Source organism: Talpa occidentalis, unplaced genomic scaffold, assembly GCF_014898055.3.
Source record: "Talpa occidentalis isolate TD23 unplaced genomic scaffold, MPIMG_talOcc4v2.1 talOcc4.7, whole genome shotgun sequence".
Lineage (NCBI taxonomy): Eukaryota > Metazoa > Chordata > Mammalia > Eulipotyphla > Talpidae > Talpa > Talpa occidentalis.
This window is the reverse complement of record NW_023605083.1, coordinates 65,317,588-65,341,615: the sequence shown is the minus strand read 5'-3', so window position 1 is coordinate 65,341,615 and position 24,028 is coordinate 65,317,588. Positions and strand designations below refer to the sequence as shown.

General features: G+C 44.6%; 2 protein-coding genes across 20 annotated transcripts in view; one reads left to right on the top strand and one right to left on the bottom strand.

Moving 5' to 3' along the window:
- The first annotated feature begins 469 nt into the window (after positions 1–469).
- TEX48 (testis expressed 48) lies at positions 470–14,144 on the top strand. Of its 8 annotated transcripts, none has more exons than XM_054688666.1 (8): positions 470–554; positions 1,043–1,357; positions 6,236–6,325; positions 6,530–6,646; positions 8,906–9,019; positions 11,528–11,574; positions 13,041–13,178; positions 13,965–14,004. In XM_054688666.1, the coding sequence occupies exons 2-7, from the start codon at positions 1,081–1,083 to the stop codon at positions 13,167–13,169; spliced, it is 774 nt and encodes a 257-aa protein (XP_054544641.1). In that variant the 5' UTR covers positions 470–554; positions 1,043–1,080; the 3' UTR covers positions 13,170–13,178; positions 13,965–14,004. The 8 variants fall into 8 exon arrangements, with proteins under 8 accessions (XP_054544641.1, XP_037350371.1, XP_054544638.1 ...); XM_054688663.1 differs by having other exon boundaries at positions 471–554; positions 13,041–13,165; positions 13,965–14,141; XM_054688665.1 differs by having other exon boundaries at positions 471–554; positions 13,751–14,007.
- Positions 14,145–14,773: 629 nt separating this feature from the next.
- TMEM268 (transmembrane protein 268) overlaps positions 14,774–24,028 on the bottom strand; it is a 29,447-nt gene continuing 20,192 nt past the window's right edge. For all 12 annotated transcript variants that reach the window (XM_037492028.2, XM_054688660.1, XM_037492033.2 and 9 more), the window contains 3 exons: positions 21,752–21,832; positions 20,471–20,659; positions 14,774–17,471 (listed from right to left, as the gene is read on the bottom strand). In XM_037492028.2, coding sequence (XP_037347925.1) covers positions 17,292–17,471; positions 20,471–20,659; positions 21,752–21,832 — 450 coding nt within the window. In that variant the 3' untranslated portion in view covers positions 14,774–17,291. The remainder of the gene's footprint in view (positions 17,472–20,470; positions 20,660–21,751; positions 21,833–24,028) is intronic.

The following is a 24,028-nucleotide window of genomic DNA, read 5'->3' as shown; positions in this document are numbered from 1 at the left end:
TAAGCCAAAAAGAAAAAGAAAAATACCGGATGGTCTCACTCATAGCAGGAATCTAGAAAACTTAAATAAGGGACCAGGAAAATGAATAACTATAAGAAAGTGAAAATCAAAATCAACAAAAAACTATGAACCAGAGACACTTTTAGGGGGGCGGGGGTGGGAGGGGAGGGATTGGGGTCAGAATGGGGGGGCTGCAATTGTATGGGGAATATAACAATAAAATTTATTTAAAAAAAAAAAATAAAAAAATAAAAACTCTTCTGTAATCCTCAGTGCAGCCTGAGCTGAAAATCACTACTTAAGTGTGTGATTTGTGATCTGCACAATGTAATTCTGTAATTCTGTCTTGATTACACATGAAATTTACCTAGAAAGCTTTGTTTAAAAAAAAAAAAAAAGATGATGCCCAGGTTCCATGCTCCACCCCCAAGGATTCTAACTTACCCAGAGTTGGGCCCCAGGGTGGCGGTAGGTTTTTTGAAACACTTTGTGAATCTCATTTGCAGCCAGAATTGAGAACCTTCAGGATTACCACTTAAAATGCTTTCTGTCAAGTGAGTTTCAAAGGACCACCTTACCCCCATCAAATACTTAGGATGGTAAAGTGCCACCCACCCTCACCTCAACCCCTACTCACCCTTCCACCCCATCCCCAACCAATGGCTTTGCAAATTGCACTGAATTTTACTTCTTTGATTCTTTTGTATTGTGTGACCTCTGTTACACATCCAAAGATAGCAGTAGTTGAAAACATTTTAGCTTAGTTTTGTTTTCCTGAATCATACTTGGGTTGTCCTAAATGAAGGAATGTAAAGAATACCCCAAAAAGTGAAAGATATCAAATATAAAGCAATTCCCCTTTTTCTGAAAGACAGGTTGGAAAAAAAATGTCACTTTGTTTTTGGACATATTATTAACAACCATTACTTGAACATTGCTACATCTAAGCACTATGTGTTAAATGCTTATCTACCTGATCTCATGTAATCCTAATATATATATATGACATGTAATTAATATTTTTATTATTCCCATTTTGCAGAGGAAGAAACCAAGATGTGAAATACGATCACCCAGCTGATGTTAAGAGAAAGTAGATCAGGTCTCTGCGTCCAGAGCTGGTCCACACTGCCTCCTTCTAGCCCAACCCTGAGACATATTCACCAGAGGCGCCAGGACGTTTCCAGTGCCCTAGAGGACAGCTTGACAGGCAGCATGGCATCATGGATAGAGGGCAGCACCACTAGAGAAGGGTTCAGCAAATCCCCTGCATCCTTCCTGCCTCTGCCCCCAACATTCCCTGGCTCCCAGCTCTGTGACATCACAGACAACCTCCTCTCTGCTCTGCCAGCTGCAGGTGAGTGAGGCTCAAAGGTGAGACCTCAGAGCAGGTGGGGTACTCTTTCTGTATTTAAAGGGACAAAGCCTCCATCACTCCTGGACACTTTTCCACTCGGCTATAGCAAGTAGCTAACACCTCACCCCTTACCTTGACCCTTCTGTTTCTCTCTGGGTCCCAGTCTCCCCACCTGTACTGAATGATACCTAAGGATTCCTCCAGCTCCAGAATGCTTCCTGTATGATCTTTCTCCTGGTAGAAATGCTGCCGGGTCACTGGAGACCCAAAGGTCACAGCAATCTGGGGATAACCCAGTTGCCCTTTTCTTTGGCTCCTGCTTCCATCTAGAGGATAACACTGGTAGTGCGAGAAACGCCTCACCCCACCAGCATCATGACTACATTTTTGTCAACCTTAACACTGATGTTTACTGAGTGAACACAATGTGTCAGACAGCTGTGCCAAGCACTTTCCATCATTACTTGTCCTCACAATTACCTTTAGCGTGGAAACTCTTATTGTCATCCCCATTTCACAGATAAGAAAAACTGAGTCTTGAGGAAGTTAAATTCTTTACATTTTAGAGTTAGTAAGAATTATACCTTAAAGAATATGCTTGCAACTGATACATTGCTCTTCCCACAAGATCTTTCCTTTCTGACGAGGGCTCAAAGTTCAAAGTTCTATGCTACCAACCCTCAGAGAAGAAAGTCGTTCTATTCTTTTTCTCAAGAAAATGATGAGTGTAATAAAAATGTGGAAAGCATCAGCCCTAGAGTCAGACAAACCTATGATGAAAATTTTCTGCTGCACTGCTGATATGGGATGAGCCTCAATATATTTACAAGATGTAAGCTGCTTTAGAAGGAACAAGTCCATTTAACATGTACACAAAAACTTTCTGGTCAAAGAGCTACGACGCTTCTTTGACAGTCGCTGAGCAAGCTAGTGGCTGATCTGGCGGGTCTGGGGAGGTACACAGTGAGTGGGCAGCGGTATTCAGAGGCAGGGGACTTGGGAAAGGTAGACCGTCAACTGCAGGGAGTTACTACACCAGTGTGTGATACTTGGTAGACGGGGGGTGGGGTGAGGGGCGGGGGAATAATCAACTAGGCAGTTTCATTCTTAGATAAAATGGGTTTAAAATTAGTTCTGGTGACGACCTGTTGCCATGCTTTCAGCACAATCAATCTTTTCTTAGGAGTACGGGAACTTCTTTTATTCTCAGCCTCCCCAATTCAGTTCTCCCTCAACCAAGAGCCTCTGGGGTTGTTCAGTTCTTTACTGCTGTATGGATTTCCTTAGAGACACACTTCCATTTTCCCTCCTACAGAAATCTGATGCTCATTTTGAGTATCCATCAGCCTCTTGTCTTCTTGTTTTTCTCTGAATCATCTGTGGAATTGTCTATTGGGCCAGTAGCTGCATAAAAGTATTTGACTCTGTAACAATAGCCACTGAGTGGCTATGGGACAAACCATAATGATTTAAATTACTTTAAGAAGGATCTGGAGGCACCCATGAATCACAGGCACGAGCAAGAAAATAAATTTCAAATGATTGCCTGGGTCTACCTTAGCCAGGTTGTCTTTTCTTTGGGTTTTAATATAATTAACCTCACCTGTAGTATTCATCAAGGTACAATATGAAGTGTTAGCGATGGTGCATAGGCCCCTGATTAGCCAAAATCAAACTCAAAGGCATTGCACTTATCCAAAACTACTTGAGCAAAGGGTTTTCAATTGGTCATCATTCCCCAGGGGTGAATTGTACTTACTCTGTTGTTAAAGGTTGAAATGAGCACCTTGAGCTGTGCTTATGTATCCTGTGTGAGAAGCCATGGTCCCCTGAGGGTGCTGGGAAGCCCCAAACTTGGAGTGGTCCAAGTGTTCACAGAACAATTAGTCTTAGTTTCAGTTGGCTTCAGAGAGTCTAGTTTCCATATTGGAAACAAACCACATCATTATGCGGACACTGTTGTACCTCTGTGTTTATAGGTAATTCCATTGGGAGTTTAGAGGAAGGAAAGTTGAATGCCAAGGTCTCCTCAGATGGCATCACTGGACAGGCCTGGACAGCTGTCCTTCTGCTATCATAGAACATGGGTTCCTCTGATGACCTTTCTGTTAGCAGTAAATACAATGTCCTTCAATACACATCCCATGTGCTTTAAGAACCAGGATCTTTGGGTCTTATTTTTACTTCAGTTGCCAGCTATTTTATGCAAAAATTCAGAAGGTTATTTTGATTTCTAGTTAACTTTTTAAGATCTTTGAAAGTGATCAGGAGATCTAAGTTGGCATTCCCCATTCTTATTTATTATATGTAAGGCCCCGCTTTCATCTCAGAGCACTTTGCAAAAAACATAAAGAAGGCTCCATTTGTGTAAGCTGCTGGTCTACCCTAAAATGTTCTTGAAAAGTATCCTCGAGTCCACTGAATCTCCTATTTATTCATCTTGATTTATTTTCTCAATTTTAAAATTTTGCCCAATCTACCACAAAGAAAAAGACTTTTGACATATTTTCATGAGATACTTTCCTATTTTTCTTATCTTCTCAAATTCATTTTTTAAAGACCTATGTGACAATGTATCATTAAATCTTCTGGGTTTTTTTTCTATAATTTTCCCCATTGTAGAAGGTCGACAGTAAAGTGAATTCTTTTGGTACAAATATGAGAATCCAGGGAAACAAGTAACAGAATAAACAACAGAATCCTGACACACAGCAACGTTCATCATTCTCAAGTCTGGGATGATTGAAAATATTCAACTCTCACCCAGGGTTGAAGTTCACCCTCTATGGATCCACCTCTGGTTCAGGCATTTAAGGGGATGATATGCAATGTTGAGTTTCTTTTTTAGAGAAATATGCCATGATGAAAGTTTATACAGGCAGTCAGGGAAGGAATAGAAGTGTAAGTAAGTAGTAAGGATAAAGTTGGGTGGAGAAAGATGTGAAGAAGTAGGTTTCAGAAGATTTGTGTGGGAGTGAGCTTTTTTCCCCTTTCTTTCTGGGCAGAGTATACCAACCAAAGATGTCTTCTGTTGACTGTCTGGTGTTTTGGTTTCTCTCTTTCTCGAAACCCTCTTATTTTTAACATTGAAAGTTAGCCAGAGGGCCATTGTAATTCTCAGTCAGCTGGGGAAAGCTAGCCATGTATTAAGATAGCCACATACAGTGAGAGTACATATGTAAAGCAGGTTTTTTTTACATTAATTAACTTATTGATTTGCAGTAACATTGGTTTACAGCACTATATATGATTCCGAGGACTAGGTTCACACCTCCTTAGATGTACATCACCACGCCCCACCCACCCAGAGCACCCCTATTCCTTTATTGTATATCATCAGGACCTCTCCCCTCCTTGTTTTCACCTCCTCCCCTTCTAGTGCCTCAATTCTGCGGTCATTTCAAGATTTTGTGTTGGTTTAGTTCTGTCAGTTCCTTTGTTTTGTTTCTCTGTATTCATGTGAGTGAAATCAATCAGTATTTTCCTTTCTCCCTCTGGTTTACCTCACTTAGCATAACCCTTCTAATTCCATCCACGTTGTCACAAATAGCAGAAGTAAGACTATACTTTCAGGGATCATTTCTATAGTTTGTTACAAACAGCAGAAGTTCATCTTTTTGATAGCTGAATAGTATTCAACTGTGTATACTGTGTATCTTATTTTAATCCACTCATCTGTCATTGGGCACTTCAGCTTTTCCCATAACTTGGCCTTTGTAAATTGTGTGGCAATGAACACAAGAGTGCATGTATTTCATATGTTTCTTTAAATTAGTGTTTTAGCATTCTTTGGGTAAATGCCAAGGAGTGGAATTACGGAATCATATGGTATACCTATGTTTAATATATTGAGAAACTCCATACTGTTTTCCACAGGGACTGGACCTGTTTGCAGTTCCATCAACAGTGTATGAGTGTTTCTTTTACTCCACATCTTGATTCTGGTTTTTATGATAAGGCCATTCTCACTGGAGTGAGGTGGTATCTCATAGTGGTTTTGTTTGTATTTCCCTGATGACAGTGATGTTGAACAGTTCTACATGTGCCTATAGACCATTTGTGTGTCTTCTGTGGAGAAGTGGCTATTTAGCTTCTTTGCCTGTTTTTTTTTTGGGGGGTTCTTTGTTTTATTGTGTTGTATGAATTCCTTGTAGATACTGGGTATTAGCTCCTTGTTCTATGTATGATGTGCAAATATTTTCTCCCCTAAGTGAGGCAGCTGACTCGGGATTGTGAGGGATACCTAACCAATGCCATAATGAGAATTTCCTAAAGGGGGTGGGGGAGCTTGTTGCCACAGACAGGGGAGTGAGGATAGGAAGTCCAGAGACCTGGAAAAAGCTGGTACATGAACAGAGAAGTTTGGGACAAACACAAGACCTTATAATTCTGGACCATCAGTACTATAAAGATCCTCAGAAAGACTATCTAGCCTAACTTCCTCTTACTACTGAGAAGCCTGAGACACAGAGAAAAATATGAACTTACCCAAAGCCATGCAGCAAGTTACTGGCAGAACCAGGCTTAAATATCAAGACTCTTCCTAATCTGGTTCACCGTGAAGCCAGTGAGACACAACAGAAGAGCAGGGAGCGTATGGAATGCCACTGACTGGGCAGTCACTGTGGACTTAGCACCACAGGAGATATTTATCATAGATGCAGACCTTTACTTCTGCATTTTTCACATGATAATCATGAGGTTGAAGAAATAGACTAAAAACGGGCACCTAGAATGGGGTAGAACACACACCTACATAAGAGCTGAAACTACCTACGTGCACGTCCGCACTAGCTGGGATTCTGTCATAGTAGGACACTCTCTGGAGAGCTAGGTAAAGGGCTGGCATTTTTCAGCCATAGTCTTATGTTTATTTAGGGGAAGTGGGCTCATATTCAAGATCGGCAGATTCAACAAGGCCCCCTGCAGGCAAACCTGGCAGACTAGGACTTCAACTCCTTCCCATGGGTAAGAAATCTGTATAAAATAAGAAGAAATGGCTTTAAAAGATGGTGACAATAAGCAAAAGAGCCTGGACCTGCTGCTATAAAAGATTTGGGTGAGGGGAGGCTATTGCACCTTGGGAGAGGCTGGCCCCCATTTGAGTAAATTTCCAATGGGCATCTGGAATTCAGGCCCAGAACCCACGTCTCATTGCTTTCCCCCCTACAGCCCACAAAAGCCTGGCCTCAAAGATCTTCTGCTTGTGCTGCAGAGACTGTAAGGAGCCCCGAGATATGGATGATTCCAACACCTCCAGTCAAACCCAAGAACACCAGACACTGACCGGTAGGCGCCAGACACCCTGCCTGACCTCGCGAGACCTCACTTCTCAGTCCCCTCCTGCTGACATACTCCTCAGATTTCCTTCAGCTTTTTTTTTTAATATATATTTTTAAAGATTTATTTATTTATTTATACAAGCACTGGGTACAATCAGAAGCGTGGGAGGGTGAGAGAATTCACCAGAGCCAGAGCGGAAAATAGAACAGGCAGAGTGACAAAATACACTGCTGAGGGGAGCAGCGGGAGCGGCAGTCTGCGTGCCATGTGGGACCCTCTCCAGTGGCTGGGGATCGAACCGGCGCTGCAGAGGCTGCGGGCATCTTCGCAGCCCAGCGCTCAACCACTGCGCTGCCAGGGGAGGCCCTCCTTCAGCTTTTGAGCAATAATTCCAACCTGAAAGAAGGTGGGGCTTGAGGGCCTAAGCAACCAAACCAATAAAGTCCAGAGCCTAAAGTACTGATACTTCAATTATCAGCAATATTAGTGTCACCTAGGACTTTTAGACCTACCAGACCTACGGAGCAGAAACCTTCATCTCAGCATGAACCCCAGGTAAATGTGCATGTACATTATAGTCTGACAAGCACTTGCCTAAAAACCATGAAGTTAGTGATAAGATCTCTGCCTTTGGGGCTGAGGCTGGTTTGAATCAGTCCAGCCCCAGAATTACCAAATCGCTTAACCTCTCACTTTGAGTTTCAGTGTGATCACCTATAAAATGGGGATGTTTACAATAAAGCATCACCTCCAGGATCACTAGGAAGATTAAATGAGGTAAAAATATGAGGGTCTGATCCAAAACAAGCCCTCGACAAAGGGAGGCAATATGAGTGCATGTCAGGCTAGGATAGGCTAGAATATTAAAGTGAGTTTTAAAATCTCAGTGGTTTACAAAATAAAAGTGCATTTCTTATTCATGAAAAACATAGTATCTATCAGTCATCCCTTTCTACCTTTAGCCAGGGCTTCTGGAACTGGTGGCCTCTGAGGCTGCTGTGTCAAAGAGACAGACAGAGAGAAGACATATTTGTAATGACATCCTTGATGATCAAAAGGTCATAGTGGGGGAGACTAGAAGATGAGGGGCAGGGAGGTCAAAGTCAGCAATTTCCAACAGATAAAAAAGAGCATCATGATTGTCAGGATGAGGGAGGGCTGACAGGAACATCAGGGAGCAGGGAGCAGGGACTGGCAGGGAGCAGGGACTGGCAGGGCCTCTGGCACCATCCCACTGAGAGATGACACAGTTCAGTGCCAACAAACATGGCATATTTTGCCCAAAATCTGTAGTGGGAGTCTTTAAAATACCTTTCCTGGAAGTAGTTTCACAATAAAAACCAAGAACCTTTAAAATGATCACCTCTTTTCCAATACATTAATGTTAATTACTGAGCCCCCCTTACATAAAGGCACCATCTAGACACTCAGGACCCAGCCGTGACCTGATAAATCCCTATGGTTTTAGAGCTTACACACTAGTAAAATGATGTTATTTAATCCCTATAGTTAACTCTAAAAGTGGACATGATTATCCAAAATGGATGTTTTCTTTTGCAGATCTGAAATCAGAGGCAGGGAGAAAGCCTGCTGCCAGAAAGGGGCAGAGCTAATCACTCTATCCCAGGACACAGCAGAGTGTTGATAAAATCCCATGTTATACTTTTCGGGACCTGAAAGTATATCAAAGCAAAGCCTTACATGCAACAGTGTTCATCACAGAAGTAGTGAAATTTGACAACAGTCTAAACACTCAACTATAGAATTTCGTTGGCTAAACCTTGAATTACCCAGAAAATAGACTACTACACAACCATTACTTCACAAACATAGTGACATTAGAAAATGTTTTTGATATAACATGCAGGGTAGAAATAAATATGTTAACACCTAGGATGTGATGGACTGTGTAAAAATATTCATAGGAAAAGTATGGAACCGGGATAATATCGAAGGGAGGAATGCTTGGGCCATTTTCCCCTCTCTCCTATTCTTCCCTATTTCCTAGCTTTTCTGTAACAGCTATGCAGTACATTTATAAACAGTACAAAGCAAACCTCATGGTTTAAAAAGAATCAATAAAAAAAGAGCGAACATAGAATACAGTGCTGTATCACTTAACAATGGAGAGGCCAGGGACTCCCCACCCCATAACCACCATCACCACCCCCCCTCTGCCTGTACACACTGCCTGAGTTGGCAAGATACCTTCACTTCCACCATCTCCTCCCAGCCTCCCCACATGAATGGAATTATCATTGCCAGGTTTGCAGCTTCAGAAGAATGAACGCGGCAGACAGAATCCCAAGCTCGCCAACACAGGAAAACCCATAATCTATGCAGAAGAGGACTCCTTCAGCAGCAGCTACGAGTTTGAGCGTGAGTCCCAAACTGGGACACCAACGTGGACCAGCAACCCCCAGGGGAGGGAGCCTCATCCTGACAACCAAACCCCACTGATATTCGAGCTGAGCTAAGCGGGGTGACAGGAGAGACAGAAACACGCCCTCTGGGGAGGTGCAGTCTTATCCTAGAGCACACTGGAGAGTGCAGGGGTCTAAGACCCATCCGCATGAGCTTCCCAGCAACAGGTCTGGGAGGACAGAACACACATCCAAACTTTCCTTCTGAGCCCTGGGGCACAGTCTTACATGTGTATTTTGTGTGATTGTTTCACTAAATCAGCTTCAGCCACTAGACAGTAAATTACAGGAGGGCAGAATCCCCATCAGCTTTGTTCTCTGTTGTTGCCCTGAACCCAGCCAGGTATACACCCTGAACAATGCCAGGAAGTACTTGTGACCCCATGGAGTCCATTTGGGTTGGAATGGGCCAGAGAAAGATGGAAGCCCAATGCAGGCCAGTGGCACAGATCAGAAAGAAATGCAGCTGCAATGCTGGGCACCAGTGCTGAGCCTGGATGATTTCACACAGCTGCCAACCACGCCTGAGGCCAGCTGTCGAAAATTAAGGATCACCCCGCTCAGTGATTTTAGAATTCTCCCTCAAGTTAAACCCTCCCTGCAATCAAAATTGCATACAAATTCTGACTAAAAGATCTAAGGGGTCCTGCTGTACTTAAATGGAGGGTGGAGGTTGGGAGCCCTGTTAACTCACCCACCCTCTTCCTTTCCCCTCCTCACCCCAAGGGACTCCACAGAACATAGTTTAAAGTCCACATCTCTTTGTACAGAGAAGGCTGAGGCCCACAGGGAAGGGACTTTCTAAAAGTCTACCAGCCCATGAGTTAGAGTCAGAACCCGGATGGATCAAATTCTACTTCCCAGGCCACTAACTGCCCCAATAGATTACCAATGCAGAACTTACTTACAGAAACTTCTCCCTGTTACAAAGGACTCAGGCAGCTCAGGCTGGGATCCAGGAGGCAGGGACAAAAGCAGGACTGTCCATCCTGGTCCAAGCAGATCCCCCAATCCAGCACATTTCTCTTCTTCCTTCAGCTCTGAAGACTCACAATTCAGAAAGACGTTTTTACAAGAGAAACCTAAACCGATATTCCCAGGAACACTGGCCATACCAGCGGTGCCTCATTGGGAGGCCCTGAGCCTTCTAAGCCCGGCCCCACACACGAGTCCAAGGCTGCACAGCTGCCGGCATGGCACTAGGAGGGTAGGGCAGTGAGCCCGGGGCCATGAGGACTGATTCGGAAACTCCCCCCAGGAGGAGAAGATGTCTGAGCCATCCCTGTGCCAGCAAGTCACTCCAGCTCCTGAAAAATTCACCGTGGGAGGAGCTGCTGCCAATTAAACTCTTTGCTGACATCTCAGCACCTGTCTCTCCTTTTTTCCCCCAGGGCCTTACCAAGGAGAATTTCTTGGGGACAATGTCTGGACGCTTTTAAATATATTGACCCAACCAGCTAACCCAAAACATTATTTTTAATCTTTTGTATAGCTTTATTTTTAATTTTGAACTAATGTCAAACTTACAGAAAATTTGCTAGAATAGTACAAAGGGCTCCTATTGACATTTTATTACCCAGACGCACCAATTGTTGCTCTCTCCTCCACCTGCTTCACCACTGCTTTCCTCTCGCTCCCGATTTCTCTCTTCTAACCATCTGAGTATGGGTTGGGTGACCCTGTCCCTTTGCCCCTAAATATTTCAGTGTGAATTTCCTAGAACCGGGATACTGTTACGTAACTAAGGCACAGTTTCCAAAAGCAAGAAATTCTGCATTAATATAATGCCACTCAAATTTCATCAATTTCCCCCAAAATATCTTACACTGATTTTTTTTTTTTTTTTTTTTTGCCTGGTCTAGGATCTCATCCAAGATCATGAATTCCATGTAGCTGGCATATAGCTTTAGTCTCTCTTAATCTGGGACAGTTTGTCTTTATTTTCCTAAGCTTCACGTTTCTGAGGACACAACTGTCATACAGGATGCCCTTCAATTTGTTCATGATTAGATTCCTTTTTGGGGAACTAACAGGAAGGAGAGGTGACAGCAGCAGGGAGTACACCAGCATCCCCCTTCTAGCAGAAAAGAAACTAAATCGGTGTATGTCAATAGTTAAACAATCTGACAGCATCAGCCCAAATGTTGAAAATGCTCCAGTCTCAGCAACATCCTCATTCTGCCAATACTAACTGTGTCACCTATGCTGAGAGCAAAACAATGTTCTGTGCCTCAGTTTCTCCATCTGTAAAGTGGGTATGGTAATGATATAAACTGGTGTCAGAGCAATATATTGGCCTTTTCTTCACCCTTCTTTGCCCTATCTTCTTGGAGTGGACATTCCGCCTACTTGGGCTCTGTCTCTAAAAAAGTCCATTGCTTTGACCAATGGAAATCTAGCAGAAGGGGCACCAGTCCGGGCTTAGAAGTGTGACCTCAGTGGGTTTGCTCTCTCCTGCTTCTAGAATCCATGAGAAGAACATGCCCCAGTGGACCTACTATTCCAAGAAGGGTAAGAGATGCCTGAGGTGGGCACCACAGCCAACCTGATAGACATGGAAGACAGCGTGGCTTTATGGACCGAGGGAATCAGACTAGAGAGGGGATCAGCAGAGCCTTCCCTCCTCCCTACCTTTGCCATCCAGTTAAACCTCTGCCCCCCAACTTCAGTAAGGGCAGTGGGAAAGAGGGTGGCAGAAAACACAGAATATTTATGATACAGAATCAAAATGCCTTGATAAACGATTGAATGAAGGAGGAGGCAGGGAGCAGGATGAGCAGAGGGTTCCGATCTCTGACTCCAGACATCCGATCTCTGACTCCAGACATAAACAGTGGGCTCTGACCCAAAAATAGGGAAATGGGAGGAGAAATAGGTTTGATTGGACAGGGTGGGGAAGGAGTGGTCAAAAGCAAACCTACCAGTCATCCTTAAAGCCATCAGTGGGCTGGGCACTGAGGAGGAGAGCAGCGTCCACCTGTGATGTTCCTGGAACAAAAACGATTCCTCATCCCTTGGTGACACCGTCTGTTTAACCAAAGTTACAGGCTCACCCAATGATTCCACAGCATGTATTATCTGCTCACTCTATGCCCTGCACTGGGCATGCAGCAGACAGCCAAGGAGACTGACTCCCTGAGTTGTGTGGTTCACCAGAGGAAATACAGAATTTACACATGAAAGCAAATTTCAGTATGTGCTAGAACATAACACAAGAAGAATACAGTGGAGGAGGGGTATTTAAATAGGAATGGCCTGAAGCAGCCAGGCTGAGCTGCATTACCATGTTCCCTTGGGACCTGGCCCCGTGGGAATGCACTGGAACCACCAAGCTACATGAAGGTAAAGGAAAGGAGAGTGAGGATTGGGCCAGCCCTTTTGGGCACTGCCATCACTTTATGTAGTTAATCATTTTGTGTAGTTCATCTTCTAAAAGGGGGCTGCTACCATTCCCATCATCCAGATAGAAAAGTGAGGTTCAAAGAGATTGCACAATTAGCCCGAGACCATGCCTGAGAAGCAGAAGGAAAATCTGACTTCTAAACACGGGCTTATCTGTGGCTGCTGCTGAGTGTACTAGGGTTCTACTGCCAAGGACCCAGCAGAAAAGGGACGAGCACTTTCCCAGCAGAAAAGGGACTAGTCACAGTCTAACATCCATTTAGCAAACACTCCTTCCCGGAGAGCTGTGGCAGACTCCAAGACCTGCTGACTCAGCAAGGTATCCCTACAGGTAAACACTGGCAGAGTGGAGGCACATTTCCATGGGTAAGAGAAATTTGGACAGAAAAAGAAGGACAGGTAGGCCCAAGTAGGTGGACCTTATCTCCTGTCTTCAGAGAACTACAGAGGCTTGAGAGAGGGGAGGGGTGTGATACCCGCAGAGAGGCTGGCCCAGTGTGACCCACTGCTTAAACAATAATGGGCTCCTGGGGTTGGGACTGCCAGATGCCCAGTGCCCTTTCCTCTTCCCACAGCAACCAAAACATGGCGTCAAAGATCCTCTGTTGTTGCTGCTGCAAGGACAGCAATGGGTCATCTACGATCTCTTCTTACTCCCAAGAACCGAGAGCATGTCCAGAGCGTCATCCACGGTCTTTGAGTAGGTTCCAGATGTGAGTGTGTGGTAATTGGCAAGAATACTTGAGTATTTCTCTGGACCTCTGTCTGAGGGTACCCCTCAGATTTCTATCAGCTTTTGGGAGTGAAACTTATAATACAGCCTGTTATCTATTAGTTAATAGAATTAGATATGAGATACCAAATTCACTGGCTTTCATCCTTCTTACCAATTAATAAGCCACTTATTGGGCTTGAGTTGGTCACTGAACCAATTTCTCTGAAACTCAGCAGCCTTCTGTGCAAGATGAGGATAATAAGACACTACCTGCTTTTCAGGTTGTTAAAAGGATGAAATGAGGCAACATATGTAAGTAGCTAGAATATGGTTCCAAGGAAGAAGGCCCTCAACACATGGTAATTATAAGGACATTAATCAGGATCAGCTAAGCTGTGCTGAAGTAACATGTAGATCCTCACATCTCAATTGTTTAACCCAAGCAAGCAGAATTTTTTTTTTTCAAAGCCATTATGATGTGAACAATCCCTGAGTGGGATATGACCAAGATTTTATTTATGTGTAACTCAAAACCTATGCCCAGGATAAATATTTTCCTCACTCTTTCAGATTTGAACAGAGATTTTCGCACATATTTTTTTAAGAAGAGACAGCTACAGCACTCTCCCAATTGGGCGATGAAGGCCTGCCCTCATGGGAGGCCCTGAGCCTTCTAGGGGCAGCCCTCACGCACGTGTCTGAGGCTGCACAGCTGCCAGCGTGGCACTAGGAGGGTAGGGCGGTGAGCCCAAGCCATGAGGACTGATTCGGAAACTCCCCCCAGGAGGAGAAGATGTCTGAGCCATCCCTGTGCCTCCAGCAAGTCACTCCAGCTCCTGAAAGTCACCGTGGAAGGAGCTGCCGCCAATTAAAGTCTTTGGTTGCATCACAGGGCAAGTCCTTTCCTCCTTCTTTTCCCCTCCCCTGTCACACTTCCCGTGAAAGTGGAACAATCAGAACTGGCATCTCCTGTAAAGTGAGTGAACTTGACAGTGCAGGAACTAAACATGCCAACCCTCTGATCACATGGCTTGTTCTCCTGGCAACCAGCCCCCGTTCATAGGGGAGGTCCCAAAGAAGCCTCATGAGCCTAAGAAAAGACATCATAGTTGATCTCATCAGTTAGAAAATTCCAGGGATATGCATTTGATCAATGTAAGTCAAAACTTAGACTAGCAGACACAGACAGAAAGCCTCTGGGGAGGAAAAGCTGTGACCGGTGGCGCCCTCCCTTGACCGAACTATGGCCCAAGCCTGGGGCTTTGCATGTATCACCATAGTTAATCCCTGTTAGTATCACCACCCCTTCTTAACAGACAAGGAAATGGAGGTACAAGAGGAACAGAGAGGGTGAGCATTGGGCCCAAGGTTACCAGCTTGCTCTTCCCTTGCTGGTGAGACTGTCTTCCAGTACTAAATTTCAGAGAGACTTGATGGGAATCTTTACTCTCGTACATATGCCCTGTGCTGCTGGACTAAGTGAGGTCTGGTGCAGACTGAATAAACATTGACTGTTAACGACGTACTACAACGACATATGCCGAGTACCCACTAGATACAAGACACGGTGAGATTTTTTAAAAAAATAGCAACCATTTATTGAGCTCTTCTTCCAGCTTGAAACTCAAGCCCCTCACATTCTGTAGCAAGCATTTTATAGTTTTGATATCATTGCATCTTCACAATAACCTGCCTGGTAGGCACTCTTATACCCCATTCCACAGGTGAGGAGTGAGACCCAAAGGGTGGAAGGACGCTGCTCCTAGGTGGACCCTGGATTTGAATAAATGTGGCCCCAGAAAACAAACTAAGCTACTTCTTTCACTCCCATCTTGGGACCCAGGGCCATCTCCCTGTCACCAATTCTGTCATTAACCCTGAAAATCTGGGGTAGAAACTGATTCTCAAACAGACAAGGCCAAGGTCATAAATGAGGAAACTGAGGCACAGGTACCAAAAAATATACCTGGTGGGCGCACACTGACTGCCTCACCAGCTGGGGAGACGATCAGAAAATCTAGAGAGGAAAAGGCAGGAAAGAATACATCAAGGCTCTTAAGTAAACCTTAAAATTGAGAACCTGCCGCTTTGTTATTTTACACACACATCTTTATTCCACTGTTATACTTCCCAGGGCGTTATGGTTGGATGATAAATGTGCACATCTACACTCATAGCCCTCATTTCCTCTGTGGCAAAGAAGTAAGACAGTGACTGTCTTCATGAATAATTCTCATTGAGCAAATCCACCCTCAGAACTGACAAAAGAGAAATGTTTTAAACGGCCATTTCAAGGGCTGGTCTACACATGTGATTTCTCTTCTGGTCCAGAGAGAGCAAATAGTTTGACTCCTCTCTTACATGACAAGTCACTCATATTCCTATGTTTTATGTTCCCCAGATCCATTTTATAAGGGAGTGAACTGATATTCAGAGAGGTTAAGTAACCTAGCCAAGGTCACACATCTAGGAAGCAGCAGATAGGAAATGAAAACCCAGGTATCCTGCTACTAGGCTAGTGTTCCATCCAAGTGTTCTATGCACCTTGGATGCACCTTCCATCCAAGGTGTATCTAGTGTGGAACATTTCAGAGCGTGGGGCCCTAGGACCTTCCTACATGTAGAAGAAGGCATAACAGAAAGATAGGCCAGTGGACAGAATGGTACATAAAAAGCTAGAAATTTCCATAACTTTGGAAGGGCCATTAAGAATCACCCATAATCTATACAATCTACCCAAGTATATAGATGGGTAAACTGAGGACCAGCCAAAGTCATATAGTTAGAAGTGGCAGATCAGAAGAACCCAGTTATGAGCCAACCTTATACAAGTGAGTATGGAGAATAATTTGTAAAAGCTACTATGGGGATAACAAAGTAATCAATCCACATGGCCGATCCAAGTCATGCACAAAAACCAGAAGGCATATTCTGCATCCTTGAGGAGCTTATAATCTACTAGAAAAATTGGCATGTGGACAGGAAAATAGAATTAATAACAAAAAATATCAGTAAAGGCAGCAGCTACTCCAGGAATTTAAAAAAAACAGAGCATAGCAGGGATAGTTACTAATAATTTCCTGGAGGGGGAGCAAGTAATTCTGGGCTTTGAAGCATGCATAGGAGTCCAACAAAGTCCAGGAACATTTCAATTTATGAAGGAGTTCTGTAGGCGATGAAGCCAAAATTACAGATGCAGGCCAGGTCTTGGGAGTTGGGGAGACTACATGCCAGAGCAGGGCTGTTGGACTTGGACCAATAGAAGAGTGAGATGGGTCCTTAAACAGATTTAGGAGCAAAGAACCTAGAAACCTCTGAGCTTGTGATGGAAATCACAAGGTACAGATTAGGCTTCAATCTTGGATAGAGTTCATGTCAGACAACAGGAGGATGGCTCTACATTTGAAGGATAAAACCACAATCACAAGCACACATGCCTCTAAATGAGTAAAATCAGACAGGACCAGTCTTCTCCCAACCCTCTAATGGTAGTCATCTGCCATTTGTTTCTTGTTTCTGTCTCCTGGAGCTTGCAGGATTGCAGATTAAACAAGTACAGAAGCCTCCATTCATCATCAAATAGGAAGAAAAGCTTAAAAATGAAGAAATTCTGAGAATTTGCTTCCTTTCTTCCAGTTGGGGACAGGCCGTCTGAGGCTCAAAGCAATACCACAAAGTGCTGTGTCCCCTGGGAGCCTCAGTTTCTCCATCTGACATGATGGGAATGGGAGCATCGCCAGAGACCAAGTCGTGGACACCAGTTTGGCCCAGTCTGGTTGCCTTCACATTTCTTGGGCTCTCCAAACATGAAGGGACCGGAGAGAGGCTCTTCCATCATCCTGCCCATGGTTCAAAGCAGAACAGAGAGGAGCTTGAAGTGGGTCCAGCAGGGTCACCAGCACTTTCTGAAAAGGCCTGCAGTCAGGGTGCGGTGCCCACAGCTTTTCTGTGCAGAATCCGGGGGTTGCACAACACCCCTATGCTGACACCTTGCGGAGTGCCCCAGAGGCTTCTCTTCTCAGCAGGGCTGGCACCAGCCACCTAAGGCTCCTGAGGCCTCCCCATGTCTCACCTTCAGTCTCAGAGGAAGAGGAGGACCTTAGTCCCTAGGTCACCTGACCAGGAACGGGCAGCACCCTGGACCCAGGATGTGGGCTTCTATGAGTTGACAGGGGCAGGGAACCCTCGGAGAGTCTGTGTGCCGTGTACCCGCAGACTGGGGGAGCTGGGAGGTCACCAGGAGCCGGGTGTAGTAGCCACCAAACACTGCCAACAGCTGCTGGGCCATTTCCTGAAAGAGCAGGGTAGTAGAGTGAGGGTCACAGAGGCATGCATACTGCCTGAGGGGAAGTCTATGAGTCCTCACAACCTTGGACCAGCAGTGATTGTCTCCAGGAAGACCCTGGAGCCAGGTCTTGCCTGGTGCTCTTGGAAGATGTTTGCCCTGGGGCTCCTGCAGCTTCCTTTTCCTGTTCCCACGGTGGGAAACCTAACTGCTGATAGCTGCTAACAACATGAGCAAAAGAGTTGCAGGGCCGCAACACACCAGAAAAATTCCCACCAGCTTCTGCCAGCCAAACACATGTACACACACACTATTTCTACTTTCAAATGTCTGTGATTCTAGAGATCACATGAGATCAAGATAATATACTTGAAGAAAATCACTAGAATGGAGGCAAGTTTTCAACATATGTAAGTACCTGATGGTTTCTTTAGGTAAGTTTTCCGAATGTGAGTTTGTTTATAAAAATTGGACTTATCACAAAAAGACAAATACTGAAATGATTTCACTTATATGAGGCACCTAGGGTAGTAAATTCATTGAGACACAAAGTATATTGGTACAATCTGCCTTACATGCACAGGGTTCGATTTCCAGTGGCACCACAAAATTGCCTTACCAAAAATCTGAATGTCAGACTGGCATCTACCTATGCTCAATATTTCATAGTAGGGCCTCCCTGGTGGCGCAGGGGTTAAGTCTCAGTGCTATCAAGCGGCATGAGTTCGATCCCAGGCAGCTGACCCACATGGCACAGCAGACCTCTCCTGTCTTGCCCGCTGCTCCCCTCAACACAGTATTTCAGTAGATCCGGCTATTCTGCTCCCCACTCTGTCTCAGGTGAATGCTCTTACCACGCACCCCCACACCTCTGGCCTAGACCCCAACTCTTGTATGCATAAATAAATAAAAATAAATCTTTAAAAAAAATATTTTATAGTAGAATTTAAAAGTAAAATAAAGTGCAAAATCTGAGTTAAAAAAAAAAAAACAGTAGAATGGTGCTTTCCAGGGGCTAGGGGATGGGAAAGGGGAAGTTTGTGTTTAATGGAAGTGGAGTTTTGGTTTTGGGAAAATGAAAAAGTTCTGAAGATAGAAGGTAATGTCTATACAAAAATTAAAAAAACACTTAATGTTACTGAATTATACTCTAAAAATTGGTCATGGTGGTAAATGTATATCTTATTGCAATGAAAAAAGTGAAAAGGTAAAAATAAAATTTAATTGGATTTAATGCAAAATCTAAAACAATTAGTGTCTAAAGTTTCATATTTGGGTCTGGCAGTTGGAATTAGAGGGAAAATTCCTCCATTCTGTAGTGTGCAGTGAGGTCCTCCATAACACATGTGTCCAGTCTGAATGTAACAAAACACAATGTAGGGTGACATCCAAGCTGTTGGTGTCAGCAGAGTCCATTATTAAGAACAGGCATTAAGAAGGGCCAGGTGGGAATTTCAGCTCAGCCACTATGTGGCTGACCCTGAGCAGGCCAGTTCACCTTGCTGGGCTCTTTTCCTCCTCAGTACAAGGGGAGATCATAGCATCTATCCAGTTGAGCTGGAGTGAGAATTAAAGGAAGCAATGGACAGGTAATCCAGGACCTAGGGTTCAATAAAGGTTCATCATCATTCAACAAAGCAGACACCCTACCTCATTCTATAGGATCAGTGCTTGTTTTGAGTTGTCCTTTGTGCTAGAAAATACTGAAAACTTCAGTCTACTACTCACTAAGACAGGGCTTCTTGTCCATTGCTCTAAAATCAATAGCATAAGAAGCAAGAAAATTTGCCTAGTTAGAATCATTAGGGTGGCTTTTGTCCTTGACTTTGCTGCTTTCTCCCTTGTTCTGTGACCTTGGGCAAGTCAGCTAATCTTGGAACCTCATTTCACTGATCAAGGAAGAAGAGGAAATAACCCATAGCTCAGAAGGTAGGCTATGGAATTTTATGCATGATTAAAAATCTGTTAAAATATAAGAGGTCATCATAATCATTACTCTGACTTTCACAGACACTGGGCTCCAACTGAAATAGGATGGTCTGGCTCATGGTACTTCTTGTATTTTCCCCAGCTAAGTTACAAGCACAGCTTCTTTAAAAAAACATGTGCACATACACTGAAACTTGATATTCATAGCAGGAAATTGTATTACTATTGGTTTGAATGAATTTGAAAAAATAATTTAAAAGACCCATCATATTTAATGGGCTGTTTCACATAAACGCAGACATCCATGCCACAATAAAGTATGTGACCTTATCAATCTCTTCTGCTATTTAAAAGAAAAGTCAGTGAGATTCAAATGAAGACATTAATATATTTATCATCTGCTCTTTTAATAGTCCTGCTTCCAGGCTCCCTACACCCCACCAGTGCAAAAGGGAGAGTCTGGACTGATTGTGTCCTTAGTTCCCATATATATTGGCTGAAAACAAAAGATTTAAGTGCATGTCTCCCAGACAGTGGCTCTTCCCTCGTGGTAAGAATAGTGTAACACAGCTGCAAACCGCATTATCAGCTTTCTGGAATACCAGCCTTTGCCCATAACCAGCAGAACTCTGGGGCCACAGAAACTAGAACCCCACAGAGACTTACATGAGATTTAAATATCCCACTGCCATTTAAGTGGCTAGATGGGTAGATAACAGATTGATAGATTGAAAGTGACCCACATATTCATCAACATGTTCATGGCTAGGTAGGCTATAATCCACCCACTAGGTAGGCTATAATCCACCCACACGCATCTATCAAACTACCAAATAGAATATTCTAGATATCAAAAATTGGGGTTGGGGGACCCAATAAGTATAAAAAGAATCTATAATTGTTTTTCAATATTAGGATGAGGGAAAAATACATTAAAAACAAGTAGGCTAGAAGAAGGTTCCTACCATCTCAATAGAACCATGTTCTCAGAAATCTAGAACTTAAAGCACTCACACATACGCTCCACAAATACTCTAAACAGGAGAGTGGTCTTGACTGGCTGAAGTGTCTGTTACCTCTGGCTCGGCCTCAGGAATGAGCTGGCGAAGCTCAGTCTGCAAGAGTGGCCTCTCCCTGGGATGTGGACTCCTGGGCAGGAGAGGTGCTTCCTCCACCAGGTTCTCAGGCCCCTCCACTGTTGTTATGGGGTCCACTCCAGTCTCCATGACAACACATATCTGGCTCAATCTACTTCTCAGCAAGGACTGCAAAACAAACAACAGAGAGGGGGCTCGGTGGTGCCCTAAGCTGGGACATGTCAGGGAGGCCAAGTGGCTCTGTGAGCTGCAATCCACAAAAGTTACACAGATCCATCTAGAGTTGGATGCTGACCTCAGGAGAATCTGCAACTGAGCTACCTAGGTGAGATCAGAAGATTTCCCACCAGAAGTATGGACCTTCGAGTAGCTTCTTGAGCACTTTTTCCCTTCTTGCTCTCATTTGCTCTTAAAGCAGTTTGAAATGTGGGTGTCTTCACCCACACATTGCAAATGAGCAAACTGAAGCTCAGAGGCCTTGGCCAAAGCCACACAGGAACTAACAGACCAGGTTCAGGGCTAAACTAGAATACTGACTTTAAGACCCAATAAAGCCCTTCCGGGGAACCAGGAAAAGGCTGATCCTATGGCTTGGGGATCACCAACCGGCACCATTAGCAGCAATAGAACTTCTGAGAACCTCAGTTTCCTCATCTGTAGAACCAGGTCAAGAGCTCTCTTACCTTCATAAGTAATAGAAAGACATTTTGAATAAGAGATATTATCAGGGCCTCCCCGGTGGCACAGCGGTTGAGCACTGGGTTGCAAAGCTGCCCGCAGCCTTTGCAGCGCCCATTCAATCCCCAGCTGCTGGGCGAGGGTCCCACATGGCGCGCAGACCTCTCCTGCCACCCACTGCTCCCCTCAGCAGTGTACTTCGTCAGTCTGCCTGTTCTGCTCCCCGCTCTGGCTCTGGTGAATCCTCTCACCCTCCTGTGCTTCTGACTGTACCCAGTGCTCGTATAAATAAAATAAAATAAATCTTTTAAAAAAAAGAGATATTAGATATTATCTAACTACATGATAATTTCCTCACTCGGGATCTTTATTATTACTATCATTGTTATTATAGATAAATATATGGCCAGTAGAAAATGCATAGGAGAAAAAGAGTCATAATTCCCTAGGCAAAAATAATCCCTAATCCCTAATTCCGTGTAACTTCTTAGACATTTTTCCAAAGTAGAGGTGATGTAATCTATACAATTTGGCCTCCTGGTTTATTTTGTTAATTTTGTGTTTTCATTTAAGGTATCTCACCTCTTGGCTGGTCTTCATTTCTTGAACATGGTCAGACAAATACTGCACACAGTTCTCCAGGTCGAAGTAGACAAACCAGAGCTGAGGAGAGAAGAAGCCTGAGCCAGCCCCACCTTGAACTCTCCATGCCTGGAAGCCCTCAGCCCTGTCCTGCCTTCCTGCTGGAGCCCCGCCATTCTGAGCACAACCAGATTTATTGTGGTCCGTCAGGAACGCTCTCTCCCAGAGTGCCCACGCAGAACTAAGTCTCCATTGTATGACCGATTGGTAGAAAATGATGTTGTGTGCAAATTTAGAGAATATCAAACCCTGTTCAAAATGGACTCCAAATCCTATTGTACTTCATGCATCCATCTGGGGTACTGCCTTCATCCTCAGGGACTGGGATGCCCTTGACTGGAACCCAACATGCAACTGAGTGAACCCCTCAGAGCTGTCATTCTCACTGTCCATGTCAGGTCAGAGTTCATTACTTTGGGTGCTGGGAGGAGCAGGGAATAGTTTATTCCCATCTGCCTCACTAACAACAGTCCCCAAAGGGTCAGTGAAGTTTATCAGGCAAGTTTAGCCATGCTCACACATTCCAGCACCGTGTAGGGCCCTCCACACATCACAACTCAGGTTCTGCAGGACCCTGATGGCCTCCCTCCATCCACTGACTGCTACCTCTGGACACCAGACCTCCCTCCTCCCAGTGACTGACCATCAAGACCCAACATCACATACCTCTTGTCAACTAGGCTCTACTGCTCTCTCATCCCTAGGGGGAATTTTTTCTTTTTTTTTTTTTAAGATTTATTTATTTATACAAGAACCGGGATACAGGACAGATGCACAGGAGGGTGAGAGGATTCACCCGAGACAGAGCAGGGAACAGAACAGGCAGACTGACAAAATATACTGCTGAGGGAAGCAGCGGGCGAGACAGGAGAGGTCTGCAGTGCCAGCTCAATTGCCTGCGCTACCAGGGGAGACCCCAAGGAGAATTTTTTCAATGAATTTCTTTTAAGTTTCTTATGAAATTTTCCAAATGTACACAAAACCAGAGCAAAGAAAATCACTAACTCCCAGCTACCCACCATCTTGGTTCAACAGTTATTATGAGATTGTTCTTCTTGTTTTATCTCTACCCTCACCCATCATTCACCTCAAACACCTCCATTCCCTACCCTACCCCATTCATAATGATTTTAAAGGCAATCCAAGATATTGCATCATCTTCTCACAAGAGACAACTTGGAGGGCCTCCCTGGTGGCCTAGGGATTAAGTCTCAGTGCTATTACCACCACAGCCTGAGTTTGATCCCCAACAAGGGAGCTAACCCACATTGCACAGCAGACCTCTCCTGTCTCACCTGCTGCTCCCCTCAGCAGTGTATTTTAGTAAATCTGCTCCCCACTCTGTCTCTGGCAAATCCTCTCATCCCCTGCATCTCTGACCTACACCCCAGTTCTTTCTATGCCAAAAAAAAAAAAAAAGAAAGAAAAGAAACCAAGAGACAACTTGGAAACTGAAAGAACTCAATGGTTTTTGGAAGATGTATCCATTCATGAGTCATCCATCCATCTGTGTACTCAACTCATGCCATGTGGTAATGGATAGAGAGGACTCAGAGACAAAAGGCATTTCAAAGGCTCCAAGATTCAAGGATCCCTCAGTTGATGATGTCACACTTGAACTGCCAGAAGTCATGCAATGCCCTCAAGTTCACCCTTGGGGTGGGACAAGATTCCCTTTCATCCTACCCCATCTCAGGGGTGCTAGCCTCCGTGAAGACAATTATCAACATGTTCTCTGCTGCAGCCTAGGCACCTAGAACATGTTTGGCACATAGTAGATCCTCAATTAAACATCTGTGCTATACACAGGTCTTACATGCAAGAAGCTTCTTCCCAGATCCCACCTGCAGGTCCAGCCCTGGCGCCTCTGCTTCTGCTAGGCCTCGCAGCATCCCAGACCCACTGTGTGACGTTGTCACCTAAGACCTCATAACTGAGAAACAACTGAGTGCTGTGGACAAGGCCCCTGGGGTCTGCCTACCTCTCCAGGGATCTCATCCAGGCCTCTGGGCACCCAACCAAGGGCTCGAGCACAGCGGAGGCCCACCTGTCTGCACATGCAGAGCGGGCTGGTTGCGCTCTCCTTTCAGCCCTGCCCCCTAGGGAGGTTCAAAGCTGTGGTTACTGCCCAGAGGGGTGTTTCCAGGAAGAAACACAGGAGCAAAGAGGGAGGAGGGCAGGGCTGACTCTGAGAGATATTTTGCCAACTGGGAGAAC

Coding starts and splice junctions, on each gene's coding strand:
- TEX48 (XM_054688663.1), top strand. CDS start 1,081: ATGTTAAGAGAAAGTAGATCAGGTCTCTGCGTCCAGAGCTGGTCCACA. Junction 6,326..6,529: donor ACTTCAACTCCTTCCCATGG/GTAAGAAATCTG, acceptor TCCCCCCTACAG/CCCACAAAAGCCTGGCCTCA. Junction 6,647..8,905: donor AGAACACCAGACACTGACCG/GTAGGCGCCAGA, acceptor TATCATTGCCAG/GTTTGCAGCTTCAGAAGAAT.